General features: G+C 43.7%; 3 protein-coding genes across 5 annotated transcripts in view; 2 read left to right on the forward strand and 1 right to left on the reverse strand.

Moving 5' to 3' along the window:
* The first annotated feature begins 1827 nt into the window (after positions 1-1827).
* c1qtnf6a (C1q and TNF related 6a) lies at positions 1828-5507 on the forward strand. Of its 3 annotated transcripts, none has more exons than XM_035615246.2 (3): positions 1828-2014; positions 3658-3899; positions 4607-5507. In XM_035615246.2, exons 2-3 carry the CDS (start codon positions 3704-3706, stop codon positions 5158-5160), a joined length of 750 nt encoding a protein of 249 aa, XP_035471139.1. In that variant the 5' UTR covers positions 1828-2014; positions 3658-3703; the 3' UTR covers positions 5161-5507. The 3 variants fall into 3 exon arrangements, with proteins under 3 accessions (XP_035471139.1, XP_035471140.1, XP_035471138.1); XM_035615247.2 differs by having other exon boundaries at positions 3679-3899; XM_035615245.2 differs by having other exon boundaries at positions 1829-2014; positions 3696-3899.
* Positions 5508-6212: 705 nt separating this feature from the next.
* Positions 6213-18783, forward strand: flii (FLII actin remodeling protein). The gene is made up of 31 exons (XM_035614544.2): positions 6213-6390; positions 7574-7684; positions 8495-8566; positions 8745-8825; positions 9035-9282; positions 9479-9582; positions 9767-9942; positions 10130-10287; positions 10496-10580; positions 10962-11109; positions 11223-11353; positions 11559-11666; positions 11804-11908; positions 12098-12277; positions 12425-12507; positions 12615-12689; positions 12933-13016; positions 13145-13316; positions 13603-13710; positions 13825-14016; positions 14600-14698; positions 14862-14951; positions 15159-15298; positions 15433-15679; positions 15840-15994; positions 16096-16156; positions 16258-16386; positions 16749-16855; positions 16990-17095; positions 17190-17255; positions 17334-18783. The coding sequence occupies exons 1-31, from the start codon at positions 6328-6330 to the stop codon at positions 17466-17468; spliced, it is 3819 nt and encodes a 1272-aa protein (XP_035470437.2). The 5' UTR covers positions 6213-6327; the 3' UTR covers positions 17469-18783.
* A 606-nt stretch (positions 18784-19389) lies between these two features.
* llgl1 (LLGL scribble cell polarity complex component 1) overlaps positions 19390-26498 on the reverse strand; it is a 31953-nt gene continuing 24844 nt past the window's right edge. The window contains exons 18-24 of the mRNA XM_035614545.2: positions 26122-26313; positions 25768-25840; positions 25268-25382; positions 23919-23983; positions 22856-22991; positions 22665-22747; positions 19390-21545 (exon numbers count right to left, since the gene is read on the reverse strand). Coding sequence (XP_035470438.1) covers positions 22669-22747; positions 22856-22991; positions 23919-23983; positions 25268-25382; positions 25768-25840; positions 26122-26313 — 660 coding nt within the window. The 3' untranslated portion in view covers positions 19390-21545; positions 22665-22668. The remainder of the gene's footprint in view (positions 21546-22664; positions 22748-22855; positions 22992-23918; positions 23984-25267; positions 25383-25767; positions 25841-26121; positions 26314-26498) is intronic.

Here is a 26498-nt window from a genome sequence, read left to right on the forward strand (position 1 = left end):
GACTGTGAAGTCTCAGTCCGTTTAAATCGTCTTGTTTGCTCTGTCAATCACAACGGAAGCTCTGACCCAACTAGAGAGAGAGAGAGAGAGAGATAATACAATGTAAATTAGGGCGAAAAACCACAGAGGTTGTTTTGTCTCAGAAAGTGGTTGTACCAAAGCAACAAGAACAGGTGTACGAGTTTCTTCTTCATTTCAATAGATACCGAATTGACTGGAAACCGAACAGCTGTTTTCTACTTTAAGATGTGTGGATGACACACACTTTGTATTTGACATGAAAACAAACACCTGAGTCTGTGTGATTACTGTCTTATTTGAAAAGATGATGGTCTCGCAGCAATTGCAAGCTTAATTCTTCTCATTGTAGTTTTTTTTTTAAACTTTTGTTCCTGTTCATCGGAAAGCATAGCATCTTAAATCAATGTGTGCACGCATGGAATGATTCAGGACCATATGTGTTACTTGTGGGCATTAAGTTTGTCTGCAAAAACAGATTTTTTTAAGGATCTGAGTGCTTGTGAACCATCTGTCCATCATCTTTGTTTTTCTTGAGCTAAGACATGTAAATTCCCCTCTATTTATCCAAATCTTGAATGCAACACTCCATAATTATGTCAGCCACTAACCATGTGTTTTTTGGGCGAACATGCAGGTGGGGTTGTGGGAGTTAAAAAAAGAAGATCTCCTGAATGTCTCGTTGTCATGAACTGTACAAATGAGGAGCTATACTGTTCATGAAATGTATAGGCTACCAGATTTAAATGAGACTCCTGTTTTATGCAGTGCATCCAAAAGAAAAACCACCATACGTTGGGCAGAAAAACAAAGGAATGTTCTCCTAATGTAACTGCACAACAATCTATGAGAGCACAACCCTCGGGAATCTACAGAAGGTAATGTTCAACAGCTGTCCTCATGTTACATGTGTTCACTAACCCCGGCCTCAGCCTCAACTCCTTCTCTGACCATGTCTTATATTTGAACAACTTGCGACAGAGGTTGCAGTTGTTAGAGGTTATAAAATACTTGGAAGCCCCTTATACCTAGTCTGAGGATTAAAACAATCCACCATTTGAATCTCAGAAATGACCATGTTACATATTTTTTTAAAACATGTAGAGTAAAAACCATGAGTTGCTCTTCCCAGTTGTATGTTTTATGACTTACGTTCAACACAGCAGTTTGAGAGTGGTTTCCCTCTTCTCATCCAACTCTTTGCAAGAATTTTGTATTTTCCCACAGTGTCAAACCTTTCCTTTGTCAAATCATTATACTTCAGCTAAAAAAAGAGAGACCACCATGGTAGCAGTTCTTGTATTTTTTTTGTAATTTGTAATTTGGTCCATTTTAAGAATGTACGATGTATGTATAATGTCTAATTAAATCAGTTGATAATATTCTATCTCTCATCTCCTGCCTTGCAGTAGCAGACAGAACTGGAGTCACAGTCTCTCCATGAGAGACAAAGGATCCGTCCATGGGGTTTGTGTGAAACACTCCTGCTGCTGCACACAGCCTCGCGGTCCAGGACTGGAGGGTCCTCCCTGTCATTATACTTGCTTGTGTTTCACTGCAGTTTCTGTCCATCATCCTGTCTCTCCCTGTGCTCTGTCATCTCCCTCCTTCCAAAAGTAGACCAGTAAATCACTGGTCCGGATCTTGAAATATACAGCAGAATAAAGTCACTGACTGACAACTTGGAGAGACTATTGGTCTCCTGCACCTTTTTCATCTCTCTCTCCATTTCTCTCTCTCTCTCTCTCTTCCTGCAGCTGCAGCAGGAGGGGGGGTGGGGGGTGGGGGTTATGAAGGAATTCAGCACAGCGAAAATGCAGACCAGGACTTTCCATAACCCCGGGGAGACACTTGTTGCCGGAGTCTGCACAAGTCCAGCCATAGGAGGGATCTATAGGAAACATCTGACAATCAGAGGGCTGCTGACTGAGGAAACTCTCTCCTCCGTCCTTTTGTCTCCTCAGAGGACTGAAGCGGCTGCAGAGACGTGAACAAGGTGAGATTCATTCAGATAAAAATCCCTCACTCATCAGCTGCATGAGCGCCGGTTGCATGGGCGCTGATTGGGAGCGTTGTGAATGTTTACAGATAAAAATCTGATGACTTCATTGGAGTCTGGACCGGGCACTGGGCTGCACTATACACCACAAACACACTGTAAAAAGACTCTTTTGTAGTCTAATGCCAGTGAATCTGCAAAATGCACATTAGTGATTTAGTCGTTTTCATCGATGCATCTTATATTTTATATCCCGGCTTGTACCGACCAAACTTGACCTTTTGACAATATTGGCTGAATACAGAATGGCAGATCAGCAGGTGATGCCCCATGCGACCATTCATACATTTGAAAATTCAGAATTAGATGTACAAGCTTCCAGTTCAAGTAGGGTTTTCCACAGTTATGTAATAGGCAATCTTTGTTTATGAGCCACATAAACCACACTGAATAAACATCTGTGGCTCAGTCTGGAAATGTCAACTAACATTAACACAGGCAGCAGGGTTCAGCTGCACAAATTTAAAAAAAACACAATTTAATTTGGACCAACAATAATATTTTCTTTGATTATGCACTTCGCTGCAGCAAAACTGCTAAGAATTACACACACGCACACACACACACACACACACACACACACACACACACACACACACACACACACACACACACACACACACTGCTGCTTAGTGTCTACTTGGAGTTATCCTGTCAGCTTGGGGTCAGTTTGAATCTCTTTGTTGCCATTTTGCATTACTTTGTAATTATTATGTGTCTCTATATAGATCTTTACCACCTTGTGTTTGTGTGAGATCTTTTACTGAACATCTTTATGCCCAGTCTGGATCCAGCTGTCCAACATGTATGTAAACACAGCAGCGCATACTGTTCCTGTTACAGTACACAGACAATGGCTAATCACTGGAGTCTGGCAGACTCTTTCATAGCTGTTCCACTGAAACTTTCTCAGCTTGGCTCACTCCTGTAAAAAAATAAAAGGCTTCCTGGGGTAATTGATGATAAACTATGGTCTGTTGACAGGGTCATTTCTCAGGTGATTTATGATCCTTCACCCAGTGTTATGTAATAATTTCTTTACTTTGGGGGTTTGAATGAGAAGCGTATTAGCGTCAGTCTTTGAGGCGCCATGTGGTTTGTCCGACCCAAATCTGTGGACGTGCTCTGTATATATGTAGGAAAATTGAAACCATGGACCAACTATATAGAAATATACTGAAGCTGAAGCAAGATTTTTTCACTTTGCTTTCCCACAATTCCTGTCTCCTGCTTCTTGTTCTTTGGGGAATACATATTTTCTCTGGCTCAAGGTTGAGAATTCCTCGTCCTCTTTTCCACTGCTCTGGGAACAACCTCTCGAGCACAAGATTATCGTATTGTCTAAGCTGCTGCTGAACAACTGATATGCAGCATTCGTTTATAGGATGAATGGAATGCATTAACTACTGGTGCAGCTATCAGCTTAGATAATATTATTTTTATTTACGTGAACAGATTGTATCACTAACTTCAGATAACTTGCAGTTCGTCAAGTACAATTAATTAATTGGTCACCAGGATGCAGATCCACCAGCAGAGATGCTCACCAAGTCAAAGCTTAAAGCATCCAAATCTTTGAGGCCCTCCACTTCATGTGGTAGTCTCCTCTGCTTGACAGGAGCAGCCATGCTGGGGGTCCTCCTCATCCTGTCCCTCTCCTCCCTGGTGGCTCTGGTCCCGCCCCCTCCTGCCCCTCCTGCCCTCTGCAAGTCCTGCTGCGATCACCTGGAGCCAGCAGAGGGCAGCGGGGCCCAGCCGATCACAGAGGGGTTCAACCATGTGCCCGAGGTCCGCACCTACATCAACATGACCATCCTCAAAGGTATTCCAACTCTTTTGTTGTCTCCCGCTGCTGTAGACATTAGTCACACAGGTTTCATGCACATTAAACCAAACTAATAATGACTTTCCTCCAAGGTTTGAATAGCACACAGGGTGTGTGGTAAACTAGACTGGGTTTAGTCTCAGCACAGTGATTTGGGAACCTGGGTGTTAACTTTTTGTATCATTCAAACAGGTTCAGCAACTTCTTCCAAGATGGCTGCTGATCCATTAGGTCAAGTTTTACGTGACGCTGAACATATTCATTTGGTGAAAAACATACTGTAGGTTTTTGTTTAAAAAGGAATATCATGTTTTGGAGAATCCAACGACTTTCCAAGTCGTGGCACTCACTTTTTGAGATAGAAACAAATAAAAGTTGTCAAACTCAAAATTGCTTCATGTGGAATTTAGTACAATTTGCAAATGCCGCAAACATCCAGGTCATTGGAGATAGGCGCCAAAGACATCTTCAAATCAGCTCCACTCTCTCTTAGTATCTTGACAATTCAGTATTCATTAAATCAGTATAAGAAAGCCCATATCAACAGATCTGTTATCTTGACTTGATCTGAATTAAGGGAGGTTTGGTGGCTACGTGTCAGCCTCTTTTCACCTTTTCTACTTTCATTCTGTCTTTGTAATCGATACAATTCCTTTTCCCTCTAATATTATAAAGGAGTATGACTATTATCGCTCTCTGTGTAGGTGACAAAGGAGAACGTGGCGACAGAGGAACACCAGGTAAAGCTGGACACGATGGCCCCCCAGGCTCCAGGGGGCCCATGGGCTCAGAAGGCGCTAAGGGCCAGGCAGGTCTTCCAGGAGACCCCTGCAAAGTGCAGTACTCTGCCTTCTCTCTTGGCCGTCGCAAATCCCTCCACAGCCTGGAGTCCTACCAGGCGCTGGTGTTTGACACGGTCTTCGTCAACCTTGACGGCCACTTTGACATGTTCAAAGGGAAGTTCTCCTGCCACATCCCGGGGATCTACCTCTTCAACGTCAACATTCACACGTGGAACTTCAAGGAGACATATCTACACATCATGCAGAATGACAAAGAGCAGGCCATCGTGTATGGCCAGCCCGGCGACCGCTCCATCATGCAGAGCCAGAGCCTGCTGCTGGAGCTGGAGCTGAACGACGAGGTGTGGGTCCGACAGTACAAGAGGGAGCGGGAGAACGCGATTTACAGTGATGATGTAGACGTCTACATCACTTTCAATGGATACCTCATCAGAGCTAGTGTGAACGACTATTGAATGAGAGAAGAGGGAAGAGTCGCTGAGCATGTGACTGTTGAGCTGGGAAGCAAACAAACTGAACTGACATGGGAAAAGGAAGAAGAGAGCAATTCACAGTTCTGTTGTTCTCTTCTTCCATTCATTCCTTGAGATAAAGGTGTCCGGCATGTTCCGCCGTGGTGCTAGAATTACAATTGTTGTAGGAGAATCAGCGATACCTCTTTGAGAAAATGTGAAGTAAACTAAAATACACTCATTACCACAATGGAAACTTGTCACAAATATGAAAGATTTTAATCAAATGGATGTGTTGGTGGGTCGGTGTTAGATGCAGATGATGAATATTAAAATTTTCCAAAAGGGGATATTTTTGTTTGTCAAATCAGTCTGGCACCACAGTTATTATTTTCCATGTAAGAAGAGAAAGCTTGACAGGCGTAGCCACAGTAACTAAGTGGGGCTGTGCTCGGCAAAACGATTTTAAAACATCTCTTGAGACTAAGCATGCGTTTAATTCCTTTAATCGATAAATCTATCTATCTAGATTTTCTCTTATGTGATGTTAGCCAATTAAGAATATTGGCCGTGGGGAAAAAGTTAAATACTGAACTATTTTGAGGGATTTAAGTCATAGTTACAGTGTTTCACAGTAACTGCTCTACTTCCTGCTAGTCATGAAACCACAGACATATAGATGTACAGATGTTACATAGAAAAATGTCCCTGATGAGCGTCACACTGACCTACACCTCTGAGACTTTTGTCTTAAATGAGACATTTGTGTGGAATAAAGGTCCTATCTACAATCGCATCACTTCAATAAAGAGACATGGATCTGAGTGTATAAATTTTGCGGCGGAGATTGATTAGCAGCAGGCCCTTATTCAAAAAGTCTGACATATTCACAGTCCAATGGGTGTATTGGTGAAAAAACGCCACGGGAGGGCGCTGAACACACGACGACAGTCCCCGGTCCTCACTTCGGACCACAGGGTGGCGCCAGAGGGACCTGAACCGCCGTCGAACCTCCAGTGGAAAAAGAAGAAGAAGAAGAAGAAGAAGAAGAAGAAGAAGAAGAAGAAGGGCGGTAGTGAACCAGCCACAAACCCTCCCTGTATAGAACCGTACAGTACTGTGTGGACCAAAATAGATAGTTGACGGCCGAGCAGCTGACACCAAGCACAAATGGCTGCCACCGGAGTTCTCCCCTTCATACGGGGGGTGGACCTCAGTGGAAACGACTTCAAAGTAAGGATTTCGTTTTTAAGCAGCGCTCGTTGTGTTTGCACCCACAGATGTTGAGCCCAACAGCCGAAGTTAGAGGCTCGCCAACGCGCCGAGAGGCGCCGCTCGCTAAAACATTAGCTTAGCTTGACGTTGGCAGCATTGGGCGTTAGCCAGTTGTCAGACGTCCGACTCGGGCGAAGTGGAGCCCGACTGGTTTCCCGCAGTGGCGGTTTAACACGTTTATATTGTTTTTAGGGGAATTGGCTTCCTTAAAAACTGGTCAGCTTATGAATAATTATCTATGGTTTGGGCGTAAAGCGCCTCTTTATTTCCGACGTCACGCTCGTTAGCTCGTTAGCTCTTTAGCTTTAGCTAACTGTGTCGCTCTTTATCAGCGTTCCCCTTGTAGATCACGCTGTGGCCAACAACGACGCGAGCTGATGTTGTGGATGTTTGTCGCCACACTCGGCACATTTCGAGCGCTTCGTCTGGGGGGGGGGGGGGGGTTGTGGAAGCAGCCCCCCGGCTGGCAGCAGTGACAGCTGGGAACATCTGACACGGACTGACGAGCTATTTGTGTGCTAGCTGCCGTGGCCGTATTTAAAGTAGTAGGAACATAGTGTCAACAACGTGTTTATCTGTTGGCTAGTAAACGACTGACGATGAGAAAATCCGTCGTTCTCTGAAGCCAGTCTGGGATGACATCATTTCCTCTGGCCACATCTGCCCTAGATCCAAACCACTGTAACAGGCACTTTGTCAGGAGTCACATCCTGACACTGCAAGATGAAAAGCACTGAGCATCACTGAGCACATGTCTGCTGCATTCACTCATCTAGCTGATTTGTACATGACTTGAATATGTTTTGCTGCCAGAGAAACCACACACAGAGTTACAGTGAAACCAACTGGGCTGATGTCACTGTTTAATCTTGTGTGTGTGCTGTAGACGCATAGATAAGAAAGTTCACTGTTCTCTTTCCTCTGTGTTCTTTACTTTATCCGCTGTCCTTGTATTAAATCACCACTGTAGTAACATTTACATCGGGAGCTCATGTGAATATTTCAGGCTTCAAATGTTTTTTGGTAAATAAATCGTATCATCATCATCACACCCTGCCATCATCACAGCTATGCAGAAAAAATATATACTAGCATTGGTAAATTGTTGACTAATGTCATTTGCGTCTGTCTGTCCTCACAGGGCGGGTACTTCCCAGAGCATGTCAAGTGTATGAGCAGCTTGCGATGGCTGAAGCTGAACAGGACAGGACTGTGCTACCTCCCGGAGGAGCTGGCCTCTCTGCAGAAGCTGGTGAGACACTCGGGGCCCCTGGTGCTCATGATGAGCTTTGCCTCACACCTCTATACACGGAGGCATTCACCTGAAAACATTCTGTACGTGTGCAACCTGGGTGTGACTTTCACCGTCCCCAGGTTACTACTTTGAAGCTGGAGAGAATTTTAAAAGATCAAAAATCTGTCTTGATTATCTGTAAAATTAGTATTAACGAAAGTAGAGTTATGTCATAGATGTGTATTTTCATTGCACTTGTTTGTTTATCGTCATCCATTTTATCAACCAAAGTTACCTAATCTATTTTCCCCCTTCAGTGCTTGGTTGACAGCAGTGTTCATAGTCTCTGGGTCAAAACATACCAATAGTTTAACTTGGGTGTGGGTAACAGATGAGATCACACCATTAGATTGATGCATTTCACCAGTGAAACCTCACCTGACCACACACACACACAAAGCTCGGCTTTGATTCTCAATATCTCTGATAGGATTATCTAATCTTACTCTCCAGAGCAGCCCTCAGCAGGCCACTGTGATATGGTGATCTATGCTCGAATGCTCAATCTTACCACGTGAAGGTAAACAAGATTAGTGTGTTGTCATGGCTCACAGTTGCTGTGCCTGGGTTGTGTTTAACTTAGCCTCTGCTTTGATTTGATCCTGTTTGGAGTTTGCTGTCTGGGCACTAATGCCCTTAGTGCAAGTGGAACATGGCACAGCACTGACCAGGGCACCTCGTGGGCTATTTTAATGATGTATTAGATTATTTCATGTGCTGTGGGTTTGTGTATCTGTTAACAAAAAAACCCTGTTTTTCCTTCTTCAGGAGCATATTTCAGTGAGTCACAACAGCCTGACCACCTTACACGGAGAACTGTCCAGCTTACCAAACCTACGGGTAACTGTCATAATTATTTTGTTATATTATAGCCAAAGAAAAAGGGATTTTTAACGGTCTGTTAGAACTGTTTATTTCAAATGTTCACATGGGTTTTTGTGGGCTTAACATCTAATTGTATCATATATATTTAATTCATCTATAATGCGACACTAAATGTGTTTCATTATGTGTGCAGGCGGTGGTAGCCAGAGCCAACAACCTGAAAAACTCTGGAGTCCCAGATGACATCTTTCAACTAGACGATCTCTCTGTGCTGGTATAATAATCTCGCTCCATCGTTTCTTTTCTGCTTACTGTACCCTCAAAATCTTTTTCACAGTCCACCCACACATATTGCATATTTTTCCTGGTAAACTGACTTAACTGACACAAATCAAATTTCCTTTTTTTCTCATTTATAACAAGAAGACTTTCATGTTCTCCCCCCCCCCCCCCAACACTTCTATCTTCCCTCTTCTCCTTAAGGACCTGAGTTACAACCAGCTGACCGAAATCCCCAGGGACCTGGAGAACAGCAGGAACATGCTGGTGCTGAATCTGAGCCACAATGGTATCGACTCCATCCCAAACCAGCTCTTCATCAACCTGACAGACCTGCTGTACCTGGACCTGAGCGACAACAAGCTGGACAGTCTGCCACCGCAGATGAGACGCTTGGTGCACCTGCAGACTCTCATACTGAACAACAACCCACTGATGCATGCCCAGCTGCGGTAAAAACACATTAAATTTTATCTTAAAGCACCAAATCACAGTCTTTTATTAAAGTTGCTCCTACTCTTTACCATCTATTCTTAACTTCACACCATCACCCAAACACCTAGAAAGTACTAGGTCTAAAAGTAAGTTTTAAAGGTTGTTTAAATTAAATTCTGTCTTGTCTTTTTGTGTTTGTGTGGGTCTGAGCAGCCAGCTGCCAGCCATGGTAGCATTGCAGACTCTCCACCTGCGGAACACCCAGAGGACCCAGAGCAACATGCCCACCAGCCTGGAGGGACTGACACATTTAGCAGGTGACGCACACTAATCACTGACGTTTTACACGTACATGCATTCTTTGTCTCTCTGCACCTCCGTGTTTTTAGTCTCGCGTCACTCTGAATATGTCCCCATTCTCCGTGTGGAAGTCGCACACTCCTCGTTTTAACCCTTTAAACAAACGTGTGCTCCTTCTCGTCTCCCTCCCATCTCTCCCAGATGTCGACCTGTCATGTAATGACCTGACGCGGGTGCCAGAGTGTCTCTATTCCCTGGGGAGTCTGAAGAGACTCAACCTGAGCAGTAATCAGATCTCTGAACTCTCCCTCTGCATTGACCAGTGGACTCAGATGGAGACACTTAATCTGAGCCGCAACCAGCTCGCCTCACTGCCCGTAAGGATGATGACCATTGAAACACAGTTTCTTTATTAAGTCTTCAGGCAGTTATGTAATTAAACACATTAAAATCTCAAACAAAGTCTGTCACTAGATACTTTGTTGATAACATAGTTATTTTGATGCACTCCATTGTGTAATTTCTGTAAGATGTCTTGTAAGTGCGTTTGTTTTCTCCCTCCAGTCTGCTATCTGTAAACTATCCAAACTGAAAAAGCTGTATGTAAACTCCAACAAACTGGACTTTGACGGGGTTCCACCCGGCGTGGGCAAGCTCTCCAGCCTAACTGAGTTCATGGCTGCTAACAACAACCTGGAGCTCATCCCAGAGGGACTCTGCAGGTGGGCTTTCTGCTGAGTCGCCTCACTGATATGTTCCTTAATTTGCCGATTATACAAGAGCTAGATTTCACAAACTGAATTCAAGTGTTCATCCCATCAGATGATAAACGTACACAGCCATTGTATAGGTATTGGCAGATTCTCTTCACATGACATGTTCTCCACACGCTGTGAGAGTAACTGGAAAGAATTTTTTTTTCTTTTTTAGGTGTGGCAAGTTGAAGAAACTGGTTCTGAATAAAAATCGCCTGGTGACACTGCCTGAGGCCATCCACTTCCTCACCGACTTAGAGGTAAAACATTAACCCAATTGTCAAATACTCACATGATACTGGTCTCAGTCACTGCATCTATAATGTTTAAATGGTGGATTAATGATTAAAAAATATTTAATTTTCATTTTTTGTTTAAAAAAAGTACAGAAAAAAATAGGAATTATTTAGTTGTAGTTATGTAAATTAATGATGCGGCATCGGATCATATTTTAGTAAAGTGTCGATATATACTGTAGCTTTGTGATAAATTAGATAATGAAAGATAAAAACATGATAAAGTCAATATTATACATTTCAAACAATGTTTTTTCCCGCCTGATTTGAAAAATGTCAGTTTGACTCTACAAGTCCTTTAAACCAGATTTGGTGAACTCCTTCTCATAATGTTCCTTCCCATAGATGCTGGACGTGCGTGAGAACCCCAACCTGGTGATGCCTCCCAAACCAGTCGACAGAGCAGCGGAGTGGTACAACATCGACTTCTCCCTGCAGAACCAGCTCCGACTGGCCGGGGCCTCGCCTGCTACTGTAGCTGCTGCCGGAGGAGGTGTGTGTGTAACTATGTGTAGAGCATGTGCATGGCTTTTGCAATATATCGTTGTTTGTTTATTTTTTATTTTTTACAGGTTTAAATCTGTATCCGTTTGTATATCTGTCTAGGAGCCAGCCCCCGAGACCACATGGCGAGGAAGATGAGGCTCAGGAGGAGGAAGGACTGTTCTCAGGACGATCAGGCGAAGCAGGTGCTGAAGGGCATGAGTGACGTCGCGCAGGAGAAGAAGAACATGGAGGTGAGAGGGAAAATGACCGGCTGTGTCCCGCTATTGTGGATCCACCAAAATAAATCTGTTAATATTTCTTTGGCTGTTGTTGAGATGTGGGTTACAGCATCAGTTTGTAAGATTATGTTTTGTAAATTGGATTGGCCCATTGACCTCAAGAGCAATTGACAAATCAGTGGAGGAAGGATAATAAACCAAACATTTCATTTCGCAGGAGAACGGGGACTTGAAATACGCTGATTTAAAGGTCCGACGCTGGGACAAGAGTCTAGAGAAGCCTCATCTAGACTACTCTGAGTTCTTTATGGATGACGCAGGGCAGGTAATGTGTGTGTGTGTGTTTGTGTGTGTGTGTTTGTTTTAGATAACCTTTCAGGTTCTAAAAGAGTATGTTTGGTTTTGATTTTGAAGGTTGATCACACTCGGTAGACACGTCTGTCTTACTTCCCCTCCCTTCAGGTTCCAGGTGTAACAGTGTGGCAGATTGAGAACTTTGTTCCCCTCCAAGTGGATGAAACGTTCCATGGAAAGTTCTATGAGGCGGACTGCTACATTGTCCTCAAGGTATCACGTCAAACCAGACCATATTTACTGTAGATATTTGTTGCTAGACAGTACAGAATGACGTTAGATTTGCATCAGACTAATGAGAAAACAGAGTAATCTTACTGGAACATCTTCAGGTTTTCATGTACTGTTTACCCTAAGACGTATCGCTGTCAACTGTCTCACATTCCTCTCTCTTTGACGTAGACCTTCCTGGATGATAACGGAGCCCTGAACTGGGAGATCTATTACTGGATCGGTCAGGAGGCCACACTGGACAAGAAGGCCGGCTCTGCCATCCACGCCGTCAACCTCCGAAATTTCCTCGGGGCAGAGTGCAGGACGATCAGGGAAGAGATGGGAGATGAGAGCGAGGAGTTCAGCGCCGTATGTATAAACGGATAACTACATTTTATAAAACTACTCTCGATATTAACATAAACCTATTTAAAAAATGCATTTCCTCCTTTTTTTGTTGTAAACCTGCACCTGCTACCTGCTGTTGTAAATGAAAAGTTTTTGTTTTGCGTGTAGGTGTTTAACAATGAGATCTCCTACATCGAGGGAGGAACAGCCAGTGGGTTCTACACTGTGGAGGACACAAACTACTCTGTCAAGTAGGCTCACAAATCTTAACGTCTTGATTTTAGTCAGAGACACGCCAGCGACACTCCAGCGTCTGTTTGGCCTGGAAACAATATAACGCTTTTTGTGTTCTTCTCAGGTTGTACAGAGTTTACGGCAAGAAAAACATCCGACTGGAGTCTGTGCCCGCGAAGGCCTCCTCCCTCGACCCTCGGTGACTTTCACACACCTTTTCTGACTTAACTCATGATACACACTTGTATATTTTGCGTCACTCTCAACACACACACACACACACACACACACACACACACACATACTCATACTCCATTCCTAATGCCTTTGTTATCCATCTTTTGTCTGTTTGACATAAACGGTGCATTTACTGTAGAAGTGCAGTTGATTTAGCGTTGATAACTTTGTCCATAACGCTCTTCATTTTCTTTTCTTTTTGCAGTTATGTTTTCCTGTTGGACACAGGGCTTGAACTCTTGGTCTGGAGAGGAGCCAACGCGACACTCAGCGGCACCACGAAGGCCAGGTGAGACACAAAATCCAACTTTTTCACTTTCGGTTGGCAAATCTCAAGTCAGATTCCATTTTAGCGGCACAAATGATCTGCCCATTAAACGCAGTCATCTAAAGCTGCGTGTCGCCGTCGTCCTCCAGGTTGTTTGCAGAGAAGATAAATAAGAATGAGCGCAAGGGGAAGGCGGAGATCACGACCCTCATGCAGAACCAGGAACCTCCAGGGTTCTGGGAGGCGCTGGGAGGACAACCAGAGGAGATCAAGAAGCATGTACCAGAGGACTTCTCTCCCGTCAGACCCAAACTATATAAGGTCAATCTTTTTAAATAGCTTTCATACAGTTGTTTCTTCTGAGCTACAGTCGAGTTTTAAGATGGTGTAGGCGTGGCGAACATGGGTCAGGGTTGTGGGAGGAGTGTGTAGGGGGATTGCTTATAAGCTTTCTGCTTGATCACAGGCTTGGAGTCAAATATCTTGGTAAATGATGATGATGTTAAGGAGGGAGTTAAAAAAAAAAGGTTGGATGTCAGTTAACAGCATGATGTTTGTGAACAGATAACGATGCTAAACCACTGTTTTGTTGAACACTGTCCTGTAGGTGGGTTTGGGTCTGGGCTACCTGGAGCTGCCTCAGGTCAACTACAAGCTGTCAGTGGAGCACAAAGACCACAAGATCAAACTGGACACCCTGCCAGAGATGAGGCTGGTATGTGCAGCTACTGCATAACTGCTGAAAGGCTGTAAAACCTGCATCCCTCTTCTTTTCTCTTTTCTTTTCCTTTTTTACACCCTCCTCTTTTTCTTCCGTCCCTCTCTTCAGGTGCAGTCTCTGCTGGACACCAAGTGCGTGTACATCCTGGACTGCTGGTCTGACGTGTTCATCTGGATCGGGAGGAAGTCGCCCCGTCTGGTCCGAGCCGCTGCATTGAAGCTGGGTCAGGAGATCTGCTCCATGTTGCACCGGCCCAAACATGCCTGTGTCACCCGCAACCTGGAGGGCACGGAGTGCCAGGTGAGACATGCAGCTGCTGCAGGGCAAAAGACTTTTGGGAAATGACAGTTCGACAGTCATAAATAAAAAAGAACACAAATAAATAAATCTAGGAATAAACAATTACCTCCTTTAAATAGCTTTTAAAGTGCAGCAAGAGCTTATAACAATCAAAGACATTTAAAGTATGAAACTGTACACTAACGGTACAAAACAGTGCAACAGCAACTTCAAAACTTAATACATTTAGGAATAAATAACAATTCCTTTAACTGTTAACTCTTATTATTCCACAGTTTGGAATAATTAGAAACCTTTAGTCTGTATCTTTCAAATTGGCAGTGCAACGCAACTGCTGTGTTGGAGCCTCCCAGAAGAAGTGATTCTCGCTAAAAGAAAATTCCGGTTTTATCTGGGTTAAACTACTATACTTTTAAGGACATGCTATCGGATCGGACCATAGATTGGCGTAATGGCCGATGCACTATCTGGCATTTTGGGGCAGCATGGGAGGCATTTACGTTACTGGTGTCGGACGGTATCACTGTCTGGTTTGTTGTCTCTCCCTCTCTTCTTAATTTCTCTCCTTCGTCCCCTCCGCCAGGTGTTTAAATCCAAGTTTAAGAACTGGGATGATGTGTTGAAGGTGGACTACACCAGAGCAGCTGAGACTGTACAGAAGAAAGACAACCTGCATGGCAAGGTCAGTGACGCATGAGTGTTGAATGAATTCCTAAATCTACATGTGGAAAGTTTGAATTAGTTGTATCTTACCAGACAGCTTAAAAAAAAAAATAGAAGCGGGTCAAGTGGCAAAACCAGATGTGTGGCTACATGAATTGTTTGTATGTGTTTTCCTCTGGCAGGTGAAAAAGGACGTGGAGCAGAAAGACCAGATGAAGGCAGACCTCACGGCCCTCTTCCTTCCCAGGCAGCCAGCCATGCCCCTCACGGAGGTAACGGCACACACACACACACACACACACACACACACACACACACACACACACACACACACACATACACACATACACACATACACACACACACACACACACACACACACACACACACACACGCAAACATGGTTCATCTCTTCCTTGTTTTGACGAGGCAAAGAAAAAAACAAAACAATCTACTCTTTGCTCATCTTTCCTGTCCAGGCGGAGCAGCTGATGGAGGAGTGGAATGAGGACCTGGATGGCATGGAAGGATTCGTGTTGGAGGGGAAGAAGTTTGCTCGTCTGCCGGAGGAAGAGTTTGGCCATTTCTTCACGCAGGACTGCTACGTCTTCCTCTGCAGGTTGGTGTGTGTGTGTGAGGGAAACGGAGACTGTGCTGACGACTGAGGCGCGTATGTTCTGCGGTCATAAATACAGAAAAAACTTAAAACCGCTGTCTGTTAACACGAGCTCCAACGTCACTATGCGTTCTCAGATACTGGGTGCCTGTGGAGTACGAGGACGAGGAGAAAGAGAAGAAGGAGGGTGAAGGCGGTGGTGGTAGTGGTGGTGGAAGAGGAGGAGGAGGAGGAGGAGAGGAGGAGGAGGACAAACAGACGGAGGAGGACTTCCAGTGTGTGGTTTACTTCTGGCAGGGCAGGCAGGCCTCCAACATGGGCTGGCTCACCTTCACATTCTCCCTGCAGAAAAAGTTTGAGAGTCTTTTCCCCGGAAAACTGAAGGTGTGAGGAAAGACTCAACCTCTGCCACTTGTTTTATTTGTTTTTTTAATTTTTAGCATCTTTGACACAAAATGCTTCTATAATCATATGTCCTTAAATCACTGTGTATTTTTAGCCCTGTTGTGCTGTACTGACAACGGCAGCCTGTTTGACTGTTCAGGTGGTGCGTATGACGCAGCAGCAGGAGAACATCAAGTTCCTGTCCCATTTCAAGAGGAAGTTCATCATCCACAAGGGGAAGAGGAAACAGAAGACGGACTCTGCTCAGCCCTCCCTCTACCACATACGCACCAATGGCAGCGCACTTTGCACCAGGTTCATATGTCAAATGTTGTCAGAGACATCCTCATGTCGTTCTCCTTAAAAGCTCCCTGAATTTATTCTTTTTATTTTTGCCTTGCATCTCTCCCTCTCAGGACCATCCAGATTGGAACAGATTCAAGCAATCTCAACTCTGAGTTCTGCTCCATACTCAAGGTTGGCATTTTTTTTTCATCAACTCTTCCAGTAAAGTTGTTTTATTTTTTTCACATATACAAAGCGCCTGGTTTGGTTGTGACACAACGTGTTTTGTGCAGGTACCGTTTGAGAGCACCGACAACCAGGGCATCGTGTACACGTGGGTGGGCAGAGCGGCCGACCCAGACGAGGCCAAACTGGCTGAGGACATCATGAACTGCATGTTCGACGACACGTACAGCAAACAGGTACGTCTGAGTGCAGCGGTGTCATATATTTGTGTTCCTGTAAAGTATAAATTCCCCTCTACAGTACAGCCACCTCTCACTCTTCAGACAGGGCAACCACGGGTCCTTACAAAGACCCTTTAAAAAGTGTTGAATTGTCTTTAAATTTAGATTTCATGAGTCTTAATTTGTTCAGACATGTCACCATCAAAGGTCTCTGCAATTTGTTTTTTTTATTGAAATACTGAGGACTGGATTTAGGTTTTATGTCATTTTCAAGGTCTGTTTCCATGTGATGAGTGATTCCATAACAGATTTCAGTTTCTGTATCTTTGTTGTTGAGTAGATTTTTGTCACTGCTGATCAGCCAGTTTGTCTCCCAGGTAATTAACGAGGGGGAGGAGCCGGAGAACTTCTTCTGGGTGGGGATTGGTTCCCAGAAGCAGTACGATGAAGATGCAGATTACATGAAATACGCTCGGCTCTTCAGGTGAGTGACCACTACCCGTTTAGTTATAAATGTTTAAGCAATACCGTCTGTTTTCTTTTCTTACCACCACTTACACTTCTTCTGTGGTGACACCTCCCTGTGCTCTCTTCCTTCCCTTTCTCCTCTCTCCTCAGGTGTTCGAATGAGAAGGGTTATTTCTCCGTGTCGGAGAAATGCTCAGACTTCTGTCAAGACGACTTGGCCGACGATGACATCATGCTGCTGGACAACGGCAACGAGGTAAGGAGACGACGACACGATGCACTGATTCGCTTCCACTCGGTGGAATCAGTTGGATTTCACCACTCAGATGATTTTCCTTGTTTCCTCTCAGGTGTACATGTGGGTGGGCACGCAGACCAGCCAGGTGGAGATCAAGCTTAGTCTCAAAGCCTGTCAGGTGAGGGGAAAACCTGCCATGCTTTTTGTTTTTCTTCTACACCCACAGTTTACTAATCCCTCTCCTCCTCCGCTCCAGGTTTACATCCAGCACATGCGCTCGAAGGACGCCGAACACCCGAGGAAGCTGCGACTGGTGCGGAAGGGAAACGAGCCCCACTGCTTCACACGCTGCTTCCACGCCTGGGGGGCTTTCAAAACTCCCCCCTCATAGACAAACACTCTCTATTGCACACATGCTCAAAACTGCTCACACCTTCATACTGATCGATTCGCTGCCATGACATTTTCTACCAGGAAGATGATGACTAAGATGTCGTCTATGCCTATAAGCCAAGTTTACCTGTTGTTGTTCAACAGACTTTGGGCCAACACGTTACTGTCAGACAAAGAACAGGTTTATCTTTAGCACCACTTCCCACTCAGAGAGAATCCTCTGCTTATTGTCAGTGTTTTTACGAGCAAGTCTGAATACTGTTGTCAAATAAATTAGGAGAATAATGTTTTGAGAAGAAATAGATCTGAGGTGTACAAAGGCTTTATGAAAACCCAAAGGGAGGTGAATCCCTGAACATATCGATCTGTGCTGCTGCTTCCAAACGGCTTGTGCTGCATGGCCGATAGTCTCCTCTGAGCTTAGTGCCACGTGCATCTCATTTGAAGCAAGAGTATATTTTACAGTTTAGTTTCTTTATAGGAAATCAAACGGAAAACAGCACTATATTTGTATTGTGGAGGAATGTTGGTTTATATATATATATTTTATTTTTTCTTCTGTCTGTCTTGTGGTGCATGGTATGTTTGTGTTTACCCCATGCGCCTTTACTGAAATGGGATCTGCTCTGTTCCCACAGTCTGAACACCACTGATCAGAATCTTTGTTCTGGAAGGTCTGTTTCAATAACAATATGATTCTCGTGGAAAGATGCTTCAGACGGCATTTTCTTTTGCAATGTGAACATATAAACTTTACATAATTTGCCCAAAGAAATCTTGAGGTCAGTGAGCAAAGCATCAGATTGTGAGCTGGCGCCTCGGTCTGTGTTTAAATGTGCAATCAGTAGTAACTAAACGATGCTGCGTTCACTTGTTGTGAAATCATGTTTGCAAAAGTAAATGCTCCTTTTTTTTTAATTGCAAATTTGAATGGGAGATGTCATGCACCATATCAGAGACATATCTTGATGTAAGTGACGTCTGGCTCCACTGCTCTCAGATCAGACTAACTGATCAGTGGCAGCGGCGTCGACTTGGGGAGAACTAAACTGCTGCAGTGCGTCTTGTGATCAAGTGACCTGTGTGGTTCTCAGGCATTGTTTCGGGCCAAATATGGATGTTTTCCCACATGGCTGCAACTTTCATCATTTTGTCTGTTTATTCTCTATTTTGCTGGGTGAACAGTTCGCCTGTGAGTATGTTGAGTCCTACACGTGTGCGTATATATGATTATGTGCACATGCTCCTGATGCCACCTGCAGATGCTATATTTATGTATTTTATATTAAAAAAAAATGAATTCTCACATCGCATACTTAAGTCATCTGGCTTTTCTGTTTGCTGCCTAGTGATCATAAGTTTGTATGTGAGGTCATTATACTACAGAACAATCAAAATGGATTAATGCCATCCTCATCATACCTTTACATTAAAAAGAATCAATGGCACATTGTCCAAGGAAGAATTAAAATCACCAATAAATGCACTTCAGTATTTGTCTTCTTGCCAATAGGTGAGAAGATCAATACCACTCATGTCTGGGTGGCAGATCTTAACAGTAGCCTGCAGTGAGTTCGCTTAGCTTATAATAAAGGAATGGGAGAACGGGCAGCCTGGATCTCCAATCTCCTATCTTCTGGTTGCCTGGCAACTGGTCCAGACAAGAAATAGCCTGGTACATCACCGGGTGTTAAAATGTTATCAGGTGGCTCTGTGGTTCCAGGGTTACCTTTAAAATGAAAAAAAAAGGTTATTACTGCAAACCATATAAATTGTATCTTAATCATTGAGCTGGTCGAGCGCCCTGTTACTTTCGGAGGGAGCCAGACTCGCTGTTTAACCACTGTTTCCTGTCTCTATATGTTAAACTAGTTTGTATTAGCACATATACTTACAGAGAAAATTCCAAAAGTCCCATGGAGAGAGAGTAAATAATTTTATTAACATTCAAAATTTTTCATCAGCCAAAATATGCTAAATGACCCAATTAAAATCCTACACATGAAACTGAATCACAAAGTAGAAACATAATTCATCTTAATTGTGGAGTTAAAAAGGTTGGACCGTGCGAGCTGTAGCATGAAAGGGTTAATTGTCAACCAGAATACCCCAAAAAAAGAAAAGAAAAGCACGAACATGATTCCTACCTGTTGAGCTACATGAGTTAGAAGTGAGGTCCCTTTTTTTAAACTTTTATTTTGTTTTACACGAGTGATCAAGAAGCTAGGATTACTGAGCAGTGGTTAGGCTATGAGAGGTTCTAACATGTTTCTATCATCGGCTCACAATTACAAACCTGTCTTCTGCAGACCTAGATATAGATACTGTATCATTGTTTGTCAACACAGTGAAACTTTAAAAAAAAAAAAAAAGGGGGGGGGGGGGGGTATCAGGGGTCAACTGGAGGCCACCAAATCTGCTTCCAGCCAATAATACCCAGAAATCACCAGTTCACAATAACATGAACGTCCTGGTGCGTCTCAGTACGTCACACTTTGCTTTCAGACTCACTTTGCTTCCCTTGCCACACTCCCTGAGTCCCGTCAGAATGATGACACGTTCACAGAAGGAGCAAATCCCTCTGTGAAATCCTCCCTCACCTTATCTTCATCTTCTTCATTTTCAAATTACTGAGAAAATGATTAATTTCTGATAAAATCCTGCTTTACCGATGAGGATAAAACCTTCGAACATATTCTCACTGAGGGTTTATACAACAATATACTGTGGCTTCTTAACGTGTCGTCCTGACGAGCGAAGCCTGAGAGGGAAGTGATGTAACGTAGATGAATATGGGAAGAGCAGTCTGATGTTTTACTGAATATGCGACTGCTGCTGTGTCGTACCATAAAAACACCTCATCGAACTCATGTGACATCACTGGTTGCCTCTTCCTCACGTGACACATGGCCAGTGTGACCTTGACCAGAATTCAACTAATTTAGATGGAGAAATTAGACCATGCATTTATTTAAGTGTCAAAATTATGTTTCACCTAAATCTGCTCTCATCCTAAATACATAGCACCACCTACACTTCCCTCTGGCTGGTTCCCTTTACAATTCTCTCTTTTTGCACACCCACTCTATTTGTCATTCTTTACTTTCCTTTTTCATCTTCACTTTCTCCATAAGCCATAAAAAAACATATCTCAAATCTTTGCAATACAAAATGCCTTCAGATTTTTGTCTTCAGGACCAAGAGAGCCTGTTAAAACCTTGTGCTTGTGTGTGACAGCTCAGGTTTGAAGATGGAACTCCTCCACTCACACATGACGCTGGGTATAGGCAAGTCAACTGCCCTTAGGGGCTCCTTAGAGGCGAAGAATAGAAATGCTATTAATTATTAATTCTCTAATATTCAAAATACCTTATTTACCAGTCTCGATCCCTTTCAAAAGCTAAAATGCTCCATCTCTCAGTCCCGGCTGGATGGCGTCAGTTCATGCACAGGCTCATCAACAGGGCTGTGGTGTGGTGCAGTGTGCAGGACAATCCATCACATCCACTAGTGGAATCAACAAGACGACGCACCAAGTCCAGTTCCAACTGAGGGAGAAACTCGTACTGAGCCAAGCAGGCCACTAAACTGTGGACAGAAAAATAACATGGAAACATCACCGTTGAGTCTCCTGTGCAGGATGTAGCAGCCCTTTTCTCCAAGGTTGAGCCACAGTCGTTCAACACGACCACCAGAGCCCAGGAACCATCACGTCCCCAGGGGAAGGGCTGACGAGGAATGATCACACGATGGAAACTTAAGCCTTTAGTTTTTGAAATGAGAATCATCACGTCCACAACCAGGCCGTCCTCAGCTGGACCGTCTTGACCTCCCTGCGGCGGGTGATGTCATGTTTCCAAAGTGGTTACAGAAGAAGAAGGTTCAGTTCTTCCAGAAGATTAAGCCACAAGAAGAGTCTTCAACGTTGTATTGTTTGTCCATGGTGAGGCGTTCCTCCTGGTCTGTGCCAGGCTGACAGAAGAGTGCAGAGTGCGAGCTGGGGGCTCCGCAGTGGGCTGATGGTGCAGCACTGACATCCGCTCCACCCGCGCCACTCGTGCCCCTCCCTGTAATACTTCAACGACAATCAGAGGAGAACATGAGCCAAAATGTCACAGTTTTAAATGAAAGTGCAGCTCGATTCAAAGACCTGGACCTGGGGTATTTAAGTCCAAAAAGATCGACATGGAGACCTTAATGTTTATGAGAAAAAAACTAAACAAACACAAATTTGATCATTACAGCGTCACCTACGGGGGCAGCATCTTATATCTTGAGTAGTGAGGGGAATTGGGGACTACGTCACAAAGTTTCATATTTTTAAGTCTTATAGTTTTTCGCTGAACAAAAGGATCTTTGGGTTTTGGACAAAACATCCAATTCAAAAATGTCCAACTGACGGGAAAAAGTAATTACTGGATGAATGATCAAGAAATCAATGTATATGTGTACAATATATAATGAATATTTTTCAAATTAAGAGTAAAGAAAATGAATGAACAAAATGAATTTCTAAATGAGCACTGTGTTTTCGGATTGGCACCACTAGGGGGTAGCAGAGTTATGATAAAGTGAAGCAAACACATGTTGATGTAGTAGGTACTGTAAGTGCAGTAGGCCTCATTTTAAACATCTGTGAACACAGACTAATGTGTCTGTGTGGATGAACGCAGAGCAGCTACAAGACTCCACCACATACTGATCATTTAATTCGTTCAGTTGGGACGTTCACATGAGCACATGAGTGTGGAAATGATTTCAGCTCCACAGAGTGGTGAGGAAACAGACTGGCGAAGAAACAGACTGGCGAGGAAACAGACTGGTGAGGAAACAGAGTGGTGAGGAAACAGAGTGGTGAGGAAACAAACTGGTGAGGAAACAGACTGGTGAGGAAACAGAGTGGTGAGGAAACAAACTGGTGAGGAAACAGAGTGGTGAGGAAACAGAGTGGTGAGGAAACAAACTGGTGAGGAAACAGACTGGTGGGGAAACAGACTGGTGAGTGGACAGCTTGTTAATGGAATGCAGCGCTCAGACAGGCCGAGTATTTGAAGTGTGCACACTCTGGATCTGCTCCATTAGAAACATGTGTGTGTGTGTGTGTGTGTGTGTGTGTGTGTGTGTGTGTGTGTGTGTGTGTGTGTGTGTGTGTGTATCAACCATATCTGTAACAGGGCCCTCATGTGTTTCTTACCTGTTCAGTTGATGAGGATGCCGGTCGAGCGTCCCTCCTCCTCCTTTATGTTCTTTAGGTTATTCTCCGCCTCATCCACAGTGCTGCAGGACAGACCCACAAAGGAATTCTTGAATATTAAAAGGCTAAGAATAGCGTGAGCTGTGTGTGCGTGGACACGTAAATGTGTTTGTGTGTGTGTATGTGCCTACGTTAGGAAATCCCTGACGTCCTCTACGGTGAGCTCTCCGGTGGAGTCAAGGGTGAGGTCGGCGCAGCTGAGGGGCGAGTCCAGCGGGGTGTCCAGGGTGGGAGAGGACAGGGAGCTCGGAGACGCTTCCGTTTGCCCTGTGAGGGTGAAAGACAGAGAGTTTCTGCATCGGACCATAACAAGGAGGCTTTAATGAAACAAAGATGAACAAAATGTGGCATTCAGCAGCACTTGGAGGACAAAAAATACACCGACCAATTCTGCAGCTTCTCTGCAGGGCTCAGACTACAGGCATTTCAAGATTCTCCTCTGGTGCGTGATGCAACCAGATTTCAAAATTGGTCAGGATTTTCAAACTCCTGCAGTCTGAGCCCAGACTGGGCTTTTTAGCATCATTGTATTGGTTTTCTGGCTCGCAACTCAACTGCAAATCAACTGTTTTGGTTTGTCAACACGTTCAGCATATAGGCCTCCATGTGCTGTGTCTTTTACTTGTAAATATGTTTTTACAACACATTTTGAAAAGGAGGTTGGTTATGAATTCACCGTTTTGAGTCGGTCTGTTTTTGTCTTATTTTCCAAATTCTCAAAAAGCAGCCTTGGGTACCTTGAAAAGTGCTATATGAATCCAATGTATCATCATCATTATTAAAAAGAGAAGGTTTAAGTTTAAGTTTTTCAAATTTTTCTTCTATAAACTCTTTTAATAGTGCAATAATGTTTACAAAAAAAAAACCCCAACCACAACAATTAAAGCAACCTGTGTTGCATTCATGGGTAGTGATTATTGTCTGAGTGTTAAGACATAAACAAACCAAAAACTGTGGTCGCCACAACAACTACCATTTCCTACCAGGGAGGGAGGGAGGTGCTGGGCAGGAGAGGCAACTGGGGCATACTAAATGATTACTATGGAGACCAGAGGGGAACCCCTGCTAGGCCTGATTGGGGTTTAAGAGGTTCAGAGAGAGAGGAGAGAGAGAGTGATGAAGAGGGAGAGTAGAATGGAGGACTGTGTATGTGTGTATGTGTGTGTGTGTGTGTGTGTGTGTGTATAAACCTACCCTCAGCCTGACTCATCTGGTTCTTGTGGGTTCCGTTGGCCTGCGGCTGCGTCGTCATACCATCGCTGAGGAGACACATGAACACACACCATTTACTTTGGCAGTAGATACAGTAATGATGGAGCAATAACAGTACAAGTATCATGTCTCGCGTTTCACATGCAGTTGAGTGCTTCAAGCTGGAAGTCGCCCAGCAGAAAACACCATGAACAATAGGTTGAGCAGCTCCTTGTGGGGTCGGTCCAGGGACCACCGAGGGTCTTCAATAAACTTACAATGACGTTTCTGCAAAATCACAATCATTATGACCTTTCATGTGTTTATTGAATAGATCACTTAAACATTTGCAGTCCAGGTAGAAAGAAAAAAAGTCAACTCTTGGATTTAGTAACTAGTTGATTTTTTTTCTTTTTTCTTTGGCAGTAATTACTCAGACAAATGCTTTGTGTAGCTGCGGACCTGCAGACCAGATCCTTCAGAGCTTCTTTAGTCCAGACATATTCTGAGGGCGTCTGGTGTGAGCTCATTCCACAGCATCTCTGTTGGATTATGGTCTGGACTCTGACTCACTTATCTGCTTGAGATTTTCTGTTGTTGAAATCATTCTGTTGTAGAGTTACTTTAATGTTCAGGGTCATTGTCCTGGATGTCTTTGAACTTTCTTTAACATTTTCGTGAAAATGGTTAGGGTTAGTATTTTATTTTTCTTCTTCTTTTTTTTCCTACATTTTCATAGATTTCCCAGGTCATGGGAGAGTCATAGATCTTAATGAAAAAAATTAGGCACATATATAGGGGACTATTATCCATCATTCTAGTTACTCTTGAGTGGGATATCAGGGAGGGAACTGTGCTTGCAAGTCCTGCACGGCACTAGGAGAGGTTAGCGTCATATAACTTGGTATGGAACAGGAAAGGAGAAACATTTTAAATGGCCCTTGATAAGAAAAAAAAAAGAAGACCCCCTCCTCTTTCCAGCTTTATGCAAATTGAATTACTACATCTTAAACACAAGTCTTCGGAGGATTACTTTGTGAGGATCGCTCACATCAACAGATGCTTCCACCAAATAGCAAGTCTGACACTAATTAGCTTATTAGTCGACAGTTGTTCACACTTTTTCCAAACACACTGAATGTTTGAATCGTCTATTCAATATAGACAATGCAATGATGGGTGCGTTATTATTCAAAACACATCGTTCATGAATATAAGTTGGAGATAATTTCATAGGGATCACTTACTTTTGTTTCAGAGGAAAGCAGACTATTAGACTATTTAACTATACTCTCCACTTTAACATTTCCGAGTTAAACCAAAAAACACACATATTAGCGTGTGTGTGTTACCTGACACATGTGGGCTCTAGTGGTCGGTCCAGCTGAACAGAGAAGAGCGGCTCAGTGACGACCTTGGCAGACAGTGAGAACCTCTCGTACTCTGAGGGAGAGATGAGGTAAAAGCCTGAGGGGAAACACACACAAGTTAGACAGTTGGGACTTTACTGGAAATTGTCCGTAAATAAAGTAAAAATGTGCACATTATCCTGGAAAGACTTAACTGACTACTGTTCACAAACACCATTCACCTCCACTGAAATAGGATAGAGGCAGAAGTGTCTTGGGAAATAAAATAAAAACTCTCTGTATGATTTGATTTGTGTGAGAAAATATATTTATTATGTGAATAAACTGACCCTTCACCTGGTCTAATATTGTGGAGTCGGATTTTCACAGATGCACCGTTGTTGGCTTTTCTTAAGTCCTATGATTCCTACTTTACACCTTTCCTTGAAAAGTGACTAGAAAAAGACGATAGGAAGGACTTTCACCCCGTGTTTTCTCCTCACCTGGGCCGTTCTTGGTGAAGACGCAGGATGCAATGCCACTAATGTCTTCCTTGCGGATGCAGTCGTAACGCACCTGAAGACACACAAAGCACAACATTAAAAAAACTGTTAAAAAAACCACCACATAATCATAATAATGCAAATACTAAAGCACATTTACATTTAATTAATAGCAATAACACACACACACACACACACACACACACACACACACACACACACACACACACACACACACACACACACACACACACACACACACACACACACACACACACACACACACACACACACACACACACACACACACACACACACACACACACACACACACACACACACACCGAACCCCACCTGTGGTCGAAGGCCCGGTATGTTAAAGAGGTGCATGTCTCCCATGTTGGTCAGACACACCAGTGTGTGTTCACTGTAGTCTTCCTGAGCTGTGGAGCTGAAGACCACCAGGGCCACCTTCCTCACCCGACAGCCTTCATGCGCCGTCAGCTTGAACTTGGTCTTGGCGCTCACCTTTGGGAGAGAGAACACCTGGAGAGAGGAGCAAAACAGCAAAGATTTAAAATTATGACATCCTTGGTCTTTGACAGTTTCTCAAACCCAGACTCAAACTTTTAAATGATGTGGTAAAGTATCTGTCTGTAAAATAGAAAGGGACAAAGGAAAATTAACTGAACTGTCATTAGAAATGAAGCAGCAGAAAAAAAAAATGATTT

This window comes from Scophthalmus maximus, chromosome 17, assembly GCF_022379125.1.
Source record: "Scophthalmus maximus strain ysfricsl-2021 chromosome 17, ASM2237912v1, whole genome shotgun sequence".
Lineage (NCBI taxonomy): Eukaryota > Metazoa > Chordata > Actinopteri > Pleuronectiformes > Scophthalmidae > Scophthalmus > Scophthalmus maximus.